Consider the following 14,557-nt stretch of genomic DNA (forward strand, 5'->3'; position numbering starts at 1 on the left):
CTGCTACTGTTACTCTACTCTGGCTTCTTGTCCTCTGTTGACTCTGCTACTGTTACTCTACTCTGGCTTCTTGTCCTCCGTTGACTCTGCTACTGTTACTCTACTCTGGCTTCTTGTCCTCCGTTGACTCTGCTACTGTTACTCTACTCTGGCTTCTTGTCCTCCGTTGACTCTGCTACTGTTACTCTACTCTGGCTTCTTGTCCTCTGTTGACTCTGCTACTGTTACTCTACTCTGGCTTCTTGTCCTCCGTTGACTCTGTTACTGTTACTCTACTATGGCTTCTTGTCCTCCGTTGACTCTGCTGCTGTTACTGTTACTCTACTCTGGCTTCTTGTCCTCCGTTGACTCTGCTACTGTTACTCTACTCTGGCTTCTTGTCCTCTGTTGACTCTGCTACTGCTACTGTTACTCTACTCTGGCTTCTTGTCCTCCGTTGACTCTGCTACTGTTACTCTACTCTGGCTTCTTGTCCTCTGTTGACTCTGCTGCTGTTACTGTTACTCTACTCTGGCTTCTTGTCCTCCGTTGACTCTGCTACTGTTACTCTACTATGGCTTCTTGTCCTCTGTTGACTCTGCTACTGTTACTCTACTCTGGCTTCTTGTCCTCTGTTGACTCTGCTGCTGTTACTGTTACTCTACTCTGGCTTCTTGTCCTCCGTTGACTCTGCTACTGTTACTCTACTCTGGCTTCTTGTCCTCCGTTGACTCTGCTACTGTTACTCTACTCTGGCTTCTTGTCCTCCGTTGACTCTGCTACTGTTACTCTACTCTGGCTTCTTGTCCTCCGTTGACTCTGTTACTGTTACTCTACTCTGGCTTCTTGTCCTCCGTTGACTCTGCTACTGTTACTCTACTCTGGCTTCTTGTCCTCCGTTGACTCTGTTACTGTTACTCTACTCTGGCTTCTTGTCCTCCGTTGACTCTGCTACTGTTACTCTACTCTGGCTTCTTGTCCTCTGTTGACTCTGCTGCTGTTACTGTTACTCTACTCTGGCTTCTTGTCCTCCGTTGACTCTGCTACTGTTACTCTACTCTGGCTTCTTGTCCTCCGTTGACTCTGCTACTGTTACTCTACTCTGGCTTCTTGTCCTCTGTTGACTCTGCTGCTGTTACTGTTACTCTACTCTGGCTTCTTGTCCTCCGTTGACTCTGCTACTGTTACTCTACTCTGGCTTCTTGTCCTCCGTTGACTCTGCTACTGTTACTCTACTCTGGCTTCTTGTCCTCTGTTGACTCTGCTGCTGTTACTCTACTCTGGCTTCTTGTCCTCCGTTGACTCTGCTACTGTTACTCTACTCTGGCTTCTTGTCCTCCGTTGACTCTGTTACTGTTACTCTACTCTGGCTTCTTGTCCTCCGTTGACTCTGCTACTGTTACTCTACTCTGGCTTCTTGTCCTCCGTTGACTCTGCTACTGTTACTCTACTCTGGCTTCTTGTCCTCTGTTGACTCTGCTGCTGTTACTGTTACTCTACTCTGGCTTCTTGTCCTCCGTTGACTCTGCTACTGTTACTCTACTCTGGCTTCTTGTCCTCCGTTGACTCTGCTACTGTTACTCTACTCTGGCTTCTTGTCCTCCGTTGACTCTGCTACTGTTACTCTACTCTGGCTTCTTGTCCTCTGTTGACTCTGCTGCTGTTACTGTTACTCTACTCTGGCTTCTTGTCCTCCGTTGACTCTGTTACTGTTACTCTACTCTGGCTTCTTGTCCTCTGTTGACTCTGCTGCTGTAACTAGCTGTTTCTCACTATGCTGCTGATGTCTGATATAATGTGTTCTTTGTAAGTGCTCACTAGCTGTTTCTCACTATGCTGCTGATGTCTGATATAATGTGTTCTTTGTAAGTGCTCGCTAGCTGTTTCTCACTATGCTGCTGATGTCTGATATAATGTGTTCTTTGTAAGTGCTCGCTAGCTGTTTCTCACTATGCTGCTGATGTCTGATATAATGTGTTCTTTGTAAGTGCTCGCTAGCTGTTTCTCACTATGCTGCTGATGTCTGATATAATGCGTTCTTTGTAAGTGCTCACTAGCTGTTTCTCACTATGCTGCTGATGTCTGATATAATGTGTTCTTTGTAAGTGCTCGCTAGCTGTTTCTCACTATGCTGCTGATGTCTGATATAATGTGTTCTTTGTAAGTGCTCACTAGCTGTTTCTCACTATGCTGCTGATGTCTGATATAATGTGTTCTTTGTAAGTGCTCACTAGCTGTTTCTCACTATGCTGCTGATGTCTGATATAATGTGTTCTTTGTAAGTGCTCACTAGCTGTTTCTCACTATGCTGCTGATGTCTGATATAATGTGTTCTTTGTAAGTGCTCGCTAGCTGTTTCTCACTATGCTGCTGATGTCTGATATAATGCGTTCTTTGTAAGTGCTCACTAGCTGTTTCTCACTATGCTGCTGATGTCTGATATAATGTGTTCTTTGTAAGTGCTCACTAGCTGTTTCTCACTATGCTGCTGATGTCTGATATAATGTGTTCTTTGTAAGTGCTCGCTAGCTGTTTCTCACTATGCTGCTGATGTCTGATATAATGTGTTCTTTGTAAGTGCTCACTAGCTGTTTCTCACTATGCTGCTGATGTCTGATATAATGTGTTCTTTGTAAGTGCTCGCTAGCTGTTTCTCACTATGCTGCTGATGTCTGATATAATGTGTTCTTTGTAAGTGCTCACTAGCTGTTTCTCACTATGCTGCTGATGTCTGATATAATGTGTTCTTTGTAAGTGCTCACTAGCTGTTTCTCACTATGCTGCTGATGTCTGATATAATGTGTTCTTTGTAAGTGCTCGCTAGCTGTTTCTCACTATGCTGCTGATGTCTGATATAATGTGTTCTTTGTAAGTGCTCACTAGCTGTTTCTCACTATGCTGCTGATGTCTGATATAATGTGTTCTTTGTAAGTGCTCACTAGCTGTTTCTCACTATGCTGCTGATGTCTGATATAATGTGTTCTTTGTAAGTGCTCGCTAGCTGTTTCTCACTATGCTGCTGATGTCTGATATAATGTGTTCTTTGTAAGTGCTCACTAGCTGTTTCTCACTATGCTGCTGATGTCTGATATAATGTGTTCTTTGTAAGTGCTCGCTAGCTGTGTTTGAACCTCACCCGCATTGTTCAATATGCTCATGTTACAATGTTTGGCTGCTGCGGTGATGTGATTGGTTGTGAGGATCAACGATGTTGCTGCTCTGTTGTCAGTCAATAGCCGGCTACAAACTAGCAAAGTAGAAATAGCATCGAGAGTAACCTATCATACTGCCTACTTGTTTGTTCCCAATATCAGCTTTTGAGCTGAGTCAGTGCGCTCCGTGAACCATCATGGAGAATTCTCCCTCATCCATACAAGGAGGAAGTAGCCTCAACCATGTGGCTATACAGTGAGTGAGAAGCAATGTTTTCTGATCATGAGCAGGAGAGTAGCTCCTCCCACCCCAGCCTCCACCTGTTAGGTTCTGTGTTCCTGCTGTAGGAGTGGTATAGTTTACTGCTACCCTGAAGGAGCAGAGCCTATATCGCCAAGACTCACACTATTCATTTGCTAATAAGGAGTTACAAGTAGTTCTATGTGAAATGTAATCAAATCTGGAAATGAAAAATCTCATAGAAAAATAGCCGAAGCACAATCTATCCCATTGATCATCTAGATACATACTGTATTGATCATCTATACACATACTGTATTGATCATCTAGACACATACTGTATTGATCATCTAGACACATACTGTATTGATCATCTAGACACATACTGTATTGATCATCTATATACATACTGTATTGATCATCGATATACATACTGTATTGATCATCGATATACATACTGTATTGATCATCTAGACACATACTGTATTGATCATCTAGACACATACTGTATTTATCATTAGGAGAACAATCTAAATTCCAGCATTTACTCAGAAGTTAAAGGTCATTGTCTCAAACCTTCTAGACTATAAAGCATTATGATAGTAAGAGAATAACATTGTGAGGCCTAGCTTTGGTTTGATGCTGTTGCTCTTCAGTCCAGGTTCTGTTTTGGTTCTCTTCAGTCCAGGTTCTGTTTTGGTTCTCTTCAGTCCAGGTTCTGTGGTGGTTCTCTTCAGTCCAGGTTCTGTGGTGGTTCTCTTCAGTCCAGGTTCTGTTTTGGTTCTCTTCAGTCCAGGTTCTGTGGTGGGTCTCTTCAGTCCAAGTTCTGTGGTGGTTCTCTTCAGTCCAGGTTCTGTGGTGGTTCTCTTCAGTCCAGTTTCTACAGTGGTTCTCTTCAGTCCAGGTTCTGTTTTGGTTCTCTTCAGTCCAAATTCTGTGGTGGTTCTCTTCAGTCCAGGTTCTTTTATGGTTCTCTTCAGTCCAGGTTCTTTTGTGGTTCTCTCCAGTTCTCATAATCGGAGGGCTCAGCATCTATTTGAGGGTCTGTGTCACTGTCCAGGTCCTGTGGTGGTTTGCTCCAGTTCTCATAATCGGAGGGCTCAGCATCTATCTGAGGGGCTGTGTCACTGGGAGAGTCTCTCACATTCTGAAAGAAGACAATGAATGAGCACTTTACGAACCCCTTCCTCCAACATTTTTATGTAAATTAATTTGCTTACTGTCAATGGTATTAGGATTGAAATAACTTTGGTTGTTGACATTATTACCTGTGTGTCTGCTGTGGTATCACTTCCTCCTGTGGATCTCCTGTAATGAGGGACAGAGTGAGTTCTGCTCTCTTCTGACCTCTAGTGGAAGTTGATATGTTACTAATACAGTATATGTAAATGAAAGAGTCACCTCTTCAGAGTGCAGTAGATGGTGAGTAGCAGAGCTCCAGCAGTCAGGACAGCCCCCACCCCCACCACAGGAACCCAGGGAAACACTGCTGCAGGGTCATGGGTTAATTAATGCATGATGTCAGAATGAAATCTGTAAAATGACAGAGCACCAACAATGGACAGAATGTGTCATACTTACATGTAACATTAATATGGACAGGGATATGTTCTCTCCCTATAATGTTCAGAGCCTCACAGTAGTATCCCTCTCTGTCCTCAGAGCTGATGTAATGGATGGTGTAACTCTGTCCAGAATGTCTCATTGACATTTTCTTATATGTTATCTTGTACCAGGTGTATTTGTCCACAGGTGGGTTGGCATCACTGCTGCAGGTCAGAGTCACTGAACTGCCCTCCACTATTTCACCAGAGGGACTGACTGACACTGAGGTGTTCTTTGGGCCGTCTGGATAACATCGTGAAAGTTAGTCTTCTCATTATGAAATGGTGTCAGTATTTAGAACTGTAAAATCAACCACCATTAATCTAAATGGAATAGTAGCTCTATCTCATGTCTGTTTCACTAAACATCAACACTGACCAATGATGTATTGGATGATTTTGACTTTAAAAGTGTATTTAGTCACACTCACACACTGCAGGAGAATTGATGCCTTTTACAGCACAGTAGAAGCTGTCTTCAGTTTTAAAGTAGACTGAGTACGAGGGGGAGGAGTCCTCTTGTACAATCTTACTGTTCCTGTACCAGATGTAGGTGGGGTTTTCAGTCATAGTACAGGTGGTGCTACAGGTCAGTGTCGTTGACAACAATGTAGTGATCACCTTCACCTGCAGGTCTGGAGTAGATAACAACATTAAATCCATCAATGACCTGTAGTCTAGTTCAAATGAGGCAGGAGTGGACGTTCTCAAATTATTAATTCAGACATTCCTATTATACCATACATTCATATTAATTGTATTATTTCAATACAAATCAACACAATTTTCCAGAACCAATTAAACAGATTAGCATTATATATATAATATCACTGTACCTGTAACAGACAAAGTAACTCCAGGGCTCCCAAAATATTTCCCTCTGGTCTGATCTGTTATAAATCTGAACTTGTACGTAGCTGAGTCACTCTCTCTCAGGTTTGTGATTGTCAGGGTGTGTCCATTCGTCCTATCACTACGGTACGTCACACGTCCTTTGTAGTCTGGGTCATCTAACAGACTCACATAATTCTCCACATCATAAACTTTAGTGAACCACAAGGTTGTTGTGACTGTACCACTGGGATATGTGTAAGAGCAGGTCAGCTCCACTGTTGACCCCTTCAAGGTGCAGATACTCTGAGTGGTGTATGTAACACTCCAGACATTCTGCCCCAGTACAACTGAAACACAGTTAGACATCACAAGGACGTTACATTAAGTTCAAGGTCTTTTGACTCATACTAACACTTTGTTTCCATAGTTGCTGAGTTGAGTGTGAATGGAAACCACAGATAAGATTCACTCAGTGAGGTGTGAAAGACAACTGTTTAAAGTGAAGTGGAGATGCCGAATGTGTCGACAGTAGAACATAAAAATGGTTATGCTTTTAGAAATGTCTGTAGTTTGACAAACTGGGCAACTTAAAGATATGAATGAGCCCGTACCTGCTACAGACCAGAGAAAGACCACCAACACACTTCCTGCTGTTCTCAAGGACATTGTTGCATCTCCCACACTGCAGTCTTAGAAACATAAACAACAACTCACTCTATAGCTGGTGAATAACTCCACCTGATACATTAAAGTATAAACTGTAAATGGGGTACAGGGCCTCATTACTGAAAATGAACCAGGCTCATATTGTGTTGTGTTGCATTGTGCTATATGGTTGTCTATGTGAATACTGTCTGTCTGTAAGTCTATTGCACTATGTATGTAATGTGTGTGATGTGTTGCATGTCTGTCTACATCTGTCTATTTAAGATGACATGTTGTGTGATACAAAATACATTTCCTAATGTATACAATAGTCATCAACAACAACAACAACCACTTATTGAACAGCTCTGTAGTACTGTAAACTCATTTCAACATTGATCGTTCTGAAGCTGTTTTATTCTCAGAACCCCAAATATAGGAGGATAAATGTTCAATCCTCTACGGTCCGTCAAGCTGTACAGCAGCCCAAAGACTGACCACCAGGTTCAATGATAGCACCTATCCTCAAGCTGTGAGGCTAAACAGCCAGTGACTAAAGACTGACCACCAGGTTCAATGATAGCACCTATCCTCAAGCTGTGAGGCTAAACAGCCAGTGACTAAAGACTGACCACCAGGTTCAATGATAGCACCTATCCTCAAGCTGTGAGGCTAAACAGCCAGTGACTAAAGACTGACCACCAGGTTCAATGATAGCACCTATCCTCAAGCTGTGAGGCTAAACAGCCAGTGACTAAAGACTGACCACCAGGTTCAATGATAACACCTATCCCCAAGCTGTACAGCAGCCTAAAGACTGACCACCAGGTTCAATGATAGCACCTATCCTCAAGCACCTATCCCCAAGCTGTGAGGCTAAACAGCCAGTGACTAAAGACTGACCACCAGGTTCAATGATAGCACCTATCCTCAAGCACCTATCCCCAAGCTGTGAGGCTCAACAGCTAGTGACTAAAGACTGACCACCAGGTTCAATGATAGCACCTATCCCCAAGCTGTGAGGCTAAACAGCCAGTGACTAAAGACTGACCACCAGGTTCAATGATAACACCTATCCCCAAGCTGTACAGCAGCCTAAAGACTGACCACCAGGTTCAATGATAGCACCTATCCTCAAGCACCTATCCCCAAGCTGTGAGGCTAAACAGCCAGTGACTAAAGACTGACCACCAGGTTCAATGATAGCACCTATCCTCAAGCTGTGAGGCTAAACAGCCAGTGACTAAAGACTGACCACCAGGTTCAATGATAACACCTATCCCCAAGCTGTACAGCAGCCTAAAGACTGACCACCAGGTTCAATGATAGCACCTATCCTCAAGCACCTATCCCCAAGCTGTGAGGCTAAACAGCCAGTGACTAAAGACTGACCACCAGGTTCAATGATAGCACCTATCCTCAAGCACCTATCCCCAAGCTGTGAGGCTCAACAGCTAGTGACTAAAGACTGACCACCAGGTTCAATGATAGCACCTATCCCCAAGCTGTGAGGCTAAACAGCCAGTGACTAAAGACTGACCACCAGGGTCACGACTCCCACTGAAGGTGTCTCCCCTGCCTGTTCGAGCGGCGCTCAGCGGTCGTCGTCGTCGTCGGTCTACTAGTCGCCACCGATCCCCTTTTCCTTTCTGTTTGTTTGGTCTTATTGGTTGCACCTGTCTCTTATTTTGTTTCTTGATTTATGTCTATTTAAGGCTGTTAGGCCCGACTATGTTTGTGCGGGATCCTCTGTTAGTTTGTGCATTTGTACTTTATTTTCTCCAGACTGTTTGGGTCCTGTGTTTGGGTCCTGTGTTTGGGTCCTGTGTTTGGGTCCTGTATTTGGGACCTGTGTTTGGGCCCTGTGTTTGGGTCCTGTGTTTGGGCCCTGTGTTTGGGTCCTGTGTTTGGGTCCTGTGTTTGGGTCCTGTGTTTGGGCCCTGTGTTTGGGTCCTGTGTTTGGGCCCTGTGTTTGGGTCCTGTGTTTGGGTCCTGTGTTTGGGTCCTGTGTTTGGGTCCTGTGTTTGGGCCCTGTGTTTGGGCCCCGTGTTTGGGTCCTGTGTTTGGGTCCTGTGTTTGGGCCCTGTGTTTGGGTCCTGTGTTTGGGTCCTGTGTTTGGGCAGGTCAGTTTTATGCTCCTAGTGTCTTGGCGTGACCATTTGTACCGGACTAAAATCCGATTGTCCGAAGCCTCTGCTCTCTGACTCCAAACCCACTACTCCTAGATGACGTGACAACCAGGTTCAATCATAGTACCTATCCCCAAGCTGTGAGGATAAACAGCAATGACGCACGCACAGACACACAGCACTATATGACTAAAAACAAATAAACTATATTTCAAGATATGTCACGATCGTCGTAAGAAGCGGACCAAAGCGCAGCGTGGTGTGAATGCATCATTTAATAGATGACAAAAAGCACAAAGTAAACTGTACTAAAACAATAAACAAATAAAGACCGTGAAGCTAAATGAGACCTGTGCTGAACACAAGCAACTAACATAGACAATCACCCACAAACAAACAGTGAAACCCAGGCTACCTAAGTATGATTCTCAATCAGAGACAACTACTGACACCTGCCTCTGATTGAGAACCATACTAGGCCGAAACATACAAATCCCCAAAATCATAGAAAAACAAACATAGACTGCCCACCCCAACTCACACCCTGACCACCCCAACTCACGCCCTGACCACCCCAACTCACACCCTGACCACCCCAACTCACGCCCTGACCACCCCAACTCACGCCCTGACCACCCCAACTCACGCCCTGACCACCCCAACTCACGCCCTGACCACCCCAACTCACGCCCTGACCACCCCAACTCACACCCTGACCACCCCAACTCACACACTTACCACCCCAACTCACGCCCTGACCACCCCAACTCACGCCCTGACCACCCCAACTCACGCCCTGACCACCCCAACTCACGCCCTGACCACCCCAACTCACGCCCTGACCACCCCAACTCACGCCCTGACCACCCCAACTCACGCCCTGACCACCCCAACTCACACCCTGACCACCCCAACTCACGCCCTGACCACCCCAACTCACGCCCTGACCACCCCAACTCACGCCCTGACCACCCCAACTCACGCCCTGACCACCCCAACTCACGCCCTGACCACCCCAACTCACGCCCTGACCACCCCAACTCACGCCCTGACCACCCCAACTCACGCCCTGACAACCCCAACTCACACCCTGACCACCCCAACTCACGCCCTGACAACCCCAACTCACACCCTGACCACCCCAACTCACACCCTGACCACCCCAACACACGCCCTGACCACCCCAACTCACGCCCTGACCACCCCAACTCACGCCCTGACCACTCCAACTCACGCCCTGACCACCCCAACTCACACCCTGACCACCCCAACTCACGCCCTGACCACCCCAACTCACACCCTGACCACCCCAACTCACGCCCTGACCACCCCAACTCATGGCCCTGACCACCCCAACTCACGCCCTGACCACCCCAACTCACGCCCTGACCACCCCAACTCACGCCCTGACCACCCCAACTCACGCCCTGACCATACTAAATGATGACAAAACAAAGGAAATAAAGGTCAGAACGTGACAGATATTGTCAAGAATACTTACAGAGTGAAGTGAAGGGGAGAGGTCTTGTACAGTGAGTCAACTGACTGGTAGTGAGTGGGAACTGCTAGTAAGTGTCAGTTCTGTGGTTGATACATATTTAAAGTAGATGATACAGAAAAGTCATTTCCTTCCTCTTTAAGTCCTTAACATGCATGACGACCAGAACAGTACATCAGAAAAGGGAGGTTACTGTATTAAATCGGGCCCAACATTTCTATAATGGACAAAATGTCCCCCATTTCCACTTTTATATAAATACAGAACCATGTTAACAATATGTTGACTATTCTATATGGAACGTTTATAATATCTTAGAATGTGTTGTCTTGTCCCTCTGAGTTCTACATGGAACAGGTCAAAGTTCCATTTACATTTGGTCAGTTCCATGATGTCATTCATTCTATTCTACAAACACATTCAATTTACTCTCCTCATCAGCTGCATCAAAGTGGTACTGAAGGTTCCAGTGTTCTAGACTAGAGCTCCTCCTACTGGCATCTCAACATTACTGCACCATCCTAATAATAATGACCTTAATACTGTTGGGCTAATAACAACATTCCAAACTGGAAAATAATCAGACTATCCATATGCAGTCTAATGTAGCCTGTTATCAATATATAGTCTAATGTAACCTGTTATCCATATATATTCTAATGTAGCCTGTTATCCATATATAGTCTAATGTAGCCTGTTATCCATATATAGTCTAATGTAGCCTGTTATCCATATATAGTCTAATGTAGCCTGTTATCCATATATAGTCTGATGTAGCCTGTTATCAATATATAGTCTAATGTAGCCTGTTATCCATATATAGTCTGATGTAGCCTGTTATCAATATATAGTCTAATGTAGCCTGTTATCCATATATAGTCTGATGTAGCCTGTTATCCATATATAGTCTAATGTAACCTGTTATCAATATATAGTCTAATGTAGCCTGTTATCCATATATAGTCTAATGTAGCCTGTTATCCATATATATTCTAATGTAACCTGTTATCCATATATAGTCTAATGTAGCCTGTTATCAATATATAGTCTAATGTAGCCTGTTATCCATACAGTGGGGCAAAAAAGTATTTAGTCAGCCACCAATTGTGCAAGTTCTCCCACTTAAAAAGATGAGAGAGGCCTGTAATTGTCATCATAGGTACACTTCAACTATGACAGACAAAATGAGAAACAAAATCCAGAAAATCACATTGTAGGATTTTTAATGAATTTATTTGCAAATTATGGTGGAAAATTAGTATATCAACTCATCACTCTCACTCTTACTGTCCCTCTGTTGCTCTCAGAGCTCTTAAAATAGCATAAAGTCTTCATGTGAAACAACATGTACAATGGACTTCCCATCTTTTGTAGCAGACAATATAGCTCAGTATTTGTAAAGGGGGCCAATCATTTTGGTCGTGACTGTAAATCCACCAATCAGATTAATATGTCAAAATGCATTTTAACTCACTCACACACACACACACACACACACACACACACACACACACACACGTTATCATTGACCCTGTTATACTATGGCAGTGAACATGACCCTATTGAATGGAGATCTGGGTGTTACTGGTAAACTCTACTGATCATGTTTTAAACATGTAAATTAATAAACTGATCTAAACTAAACACATGAAACCACAGTCCAGGGTCAGTATTCACAAAGTGTATCAGAGTAGGAGAGCTGATCTGGGATCAGTTTAGCCTTTTGGGCAAAGATCAATGTTGATCAAATAATCAGTGTATTTATTGTCTTAAATGTTGATCTTATTTACAACATGATGCTTCTACTGTATTGACACTAAACTGTAAAAACTGAAACGGTAAACATGTATTTAACGTATATAAAATACGTAATAATGAAACGTGATGATAAAACACGTGATATCATGACACTGAACAATATATTATTACGTAATATACAATTATAATTAATATAAAATGTAAAAAACTGGAAATGTTTAAATGTATGTAATGAACTGATTACATTTAAAAAATATATATATATAGTATTATAAAATATAAAATATATAATAAGTAATAATGTCTGACAGCAATACAAAGTAAATCATCATTAAACACATCAGGAGAATCTTGACCCAAAAGCAAAAAATATTAAAAAGCTGTTGTCAATATGATCCATATTAGTTGCAGAGGAAAGTAGGACTATTGATGTTATAAATCCCTCATTTGCAAAATTCCATAGAAAAATATCAGGAATATAATCTTAAACTATAGATAGGAAACAGATTGGTACACAAGAAAAAATATGGAACTGGGAAAATCCTTGCTAGAGAATAGAGGAGTGAGGCCTGGCTCTCTTCAGTCTAGGATCTGTGGTGGTTCTCTTCAGTCCAGGATCTGTGGTGGTTCTCTTCAGTCCAGCATCTGTGGTGGTTCTCTTCAGTCCAGGATCTGTGGTGGTTCTCTTAAGTGGGAGGGTCCCCTCACATTCTGAAAGAAGATACTGAGTTAGCAATTTACACTCCCACTAAAATGTTTATGGACACACACACACTTACTGTAAGGGTGTCATACTCTGGTGACCTGGTCTTCATGTTCAGAGGTGTGTACATGTCACTGTTGGGGTCACTGTTAGGGTCAGGATTGACACTCTGTGGACAGGAAGAGAGAGAGAGTGAGAAAGAGAGAGGGAAAGATATATATAGAGAGGGAAAGATATAGAGAGAGTAGGAGAGGGGGAGAGAGAGGAAATGCATGTGTTCTTTGAAACAAAACTTTCCATAATTTTCTCTAAACACATTCAAGTACTGTATACAACACACACACTCACAAACAATCAAAATGTATTATGAGAGACTTACTGCCAGAGTGTCATAGTCAGGGGACATGGTCCTCATGTTCAGACCTGTGTACGTGTCACTGTTACAGTCAGGACGGACACTCTGTGGAGAGAGGTGGAGAGAGGTGGAAAGAGAGAGAGAGAGAGAGAGAGAGAGAGAGAGAGAGAGAGAGAGAGAGAGAGAGAGAGAGAGAGAGAGAGAGAGAGAGAGAGAGAGAGAGAGAGAGAGAGAGAGAGAGAGAGAGAGAGAGAGAGAGAGAGAGAGAGAGAGAGAGAGAGAGAGAGAGAGAGAGAGAGAGAGAGAGAGAGAGAGAGAGAGAGAGAGAGAGAGAGAGAGAGAGAGAGAGAGAGAGAGAGAGAGAGAGGAGTTTGAGTTTTAAATACTCTTTATTGGGTCTGGGGGCCCACCACACAATAAATACTCATACAAAACCACAGTTACACATCAATTAAAAACACAACTCCAATTCCTCCTCCACAGTAACAAAACACAACAGCCTCTGAATACCCCATATACTCAAAAACAGATCAATATTGTTGACAAGTTTATAATAAGCAAACTCAACCCTTAGTCTCGCTGCCAACATTCCCTCCAGCATTCCCACCACATCCACAGACCCCTGTCCCCGAATGCTGTTCTTTCGGGTCTTCCATATCGCTAATTTTGCTGCCCCTAACACAAAATTAAGCAACACAACTACACCCTTTTGACTGAACCTGTACTTTGGCCCAAATATATACAGTTGGGAAGAGAAAACCTCTCCCAACGTTGAGAACCAATCAGTGATCAGATCAATCATCCCAACCAACCTGGGACACAGTAAAAACAGATGTGCCAGAGATTCATCTTCAGCACAGAATGGACACCCCTCCCCAACAGTAGGGTCCAGGTGTACCAGATGCATGTTGGTGGCTATAGCTCCATGTATTATCCTCCATTGGAGGTCAGCTGTCCTCTTATCAATAGGCAGTTTATACAATGATCGCCAACAGCCTTTTGGAGAAGCACCTGGACCAAGCACATCCGCCCACCTCGTCGATTTTACCCCTTCCAGGGAAGAGGCATGGGACACCTTCACACATGTTCTGTACATAGCCTTCTTTCCCACCTCGTTGAACTCCCCCAGCTCCGGGGTATCGAAGGAAAGCAGCATCCCCGCGTCCTCCTCAAATGCCCCCATCGCAGCACTAACAATCAGTGCAGGGAACACATAATCCAGACCCTCCTTCCACCGATCAGAATTGGAAATGTCAGTCACATACTGCAGATGAAGCACTGGCAAGGAGTCGCAGACCTCATCGACGACCTTCCTCAGTAGGCGAGATGATCGGATCCCCGCTCTTTCTCTCAGCTCCTCCAATCTGCTCCTGCTCCGCATCAGATGACCCAGCTTGGTACACCCCACGCCTAATAGGCATGAACGTAGGCTAGCTGAAACCAGAACACGGGACTGGATGGCAGTGTTATGAAAAAGAGGCTCTTCAAAAAGCCACATCCCTGGTGGCGTGCCAGTCTTACGGGACTTGACAAAGACTCTCCAAGCCTGCATAACAGACTCATAAAATGGAGTCAGGCCAGTCAAATCACCCCCCTCCAGCTTTAAGAGGAAAATATGTTTGTCTAAGCCCAAACAGCCCGCTCTCCTCATCAATATGT

General features: G+C 44.0%; 1 protein-coding gene across 1 annotated transcript in view; it reads right to left on the minus strand.

Moving 5' to 3' along the window:
- Positions 1–4,348: 4,348 nt before the first annotated feature.
- The window catches only part of LOC118938181 (uncharacterized), a 33,373-nt gene continuing 23,164 nt past the window's right edge, over positions 4,349–14,557 (minus strand). Inside the window, exons 11-18 of the mRNA XM_090194603.1 lie at positions 13,947–14,088; positions 12,923–13,003; positions 12,620–12,712; positions 5,959–6,143; positions 5,408–5,682; positions 4,954–5,220; positions 4,774–4,861; positions 4,349–4,499 (exon numbers count right to left, since the gene is read on the minus strand). Of these exons, the coding sequence (XP_090050729.1) occupies positions 4,349–4,499; positions 4,774–4,861; positions 4,954–5,220; positions 5,408–5,682; positions 5,959–6,143; positions 12,620–12,712; positions 12,923–13,003; positions 13,947–14,088 (1,282 nt within the window). The remainder of the gene's footprint in view (positions 4,500–4,773; positions 4,862–4,953; positions 5,221–5,407; positions 5,683–5,958; positions 6,144–12,619; positions 12,713–12,922; positions 13,004–13,946; positions 14,089–14,557) is intronic.

The sequence above is a fragment of the Oncorhynchus mykiss genome, chromosome 13 (assembly GCF_057628025.1).
Source record: "Oncorhynchus mykiss isolate SJ-2025 chromosome 13, ASM5762802v1, whole genome shotgun sequence".
Lineage (NCBI taxonomy): Eukaryota > Metazoa > Chordata > Actinopteri > Salmoniformes > Salmonidae > Oncorhynchus > Oncorhynchus mykiss.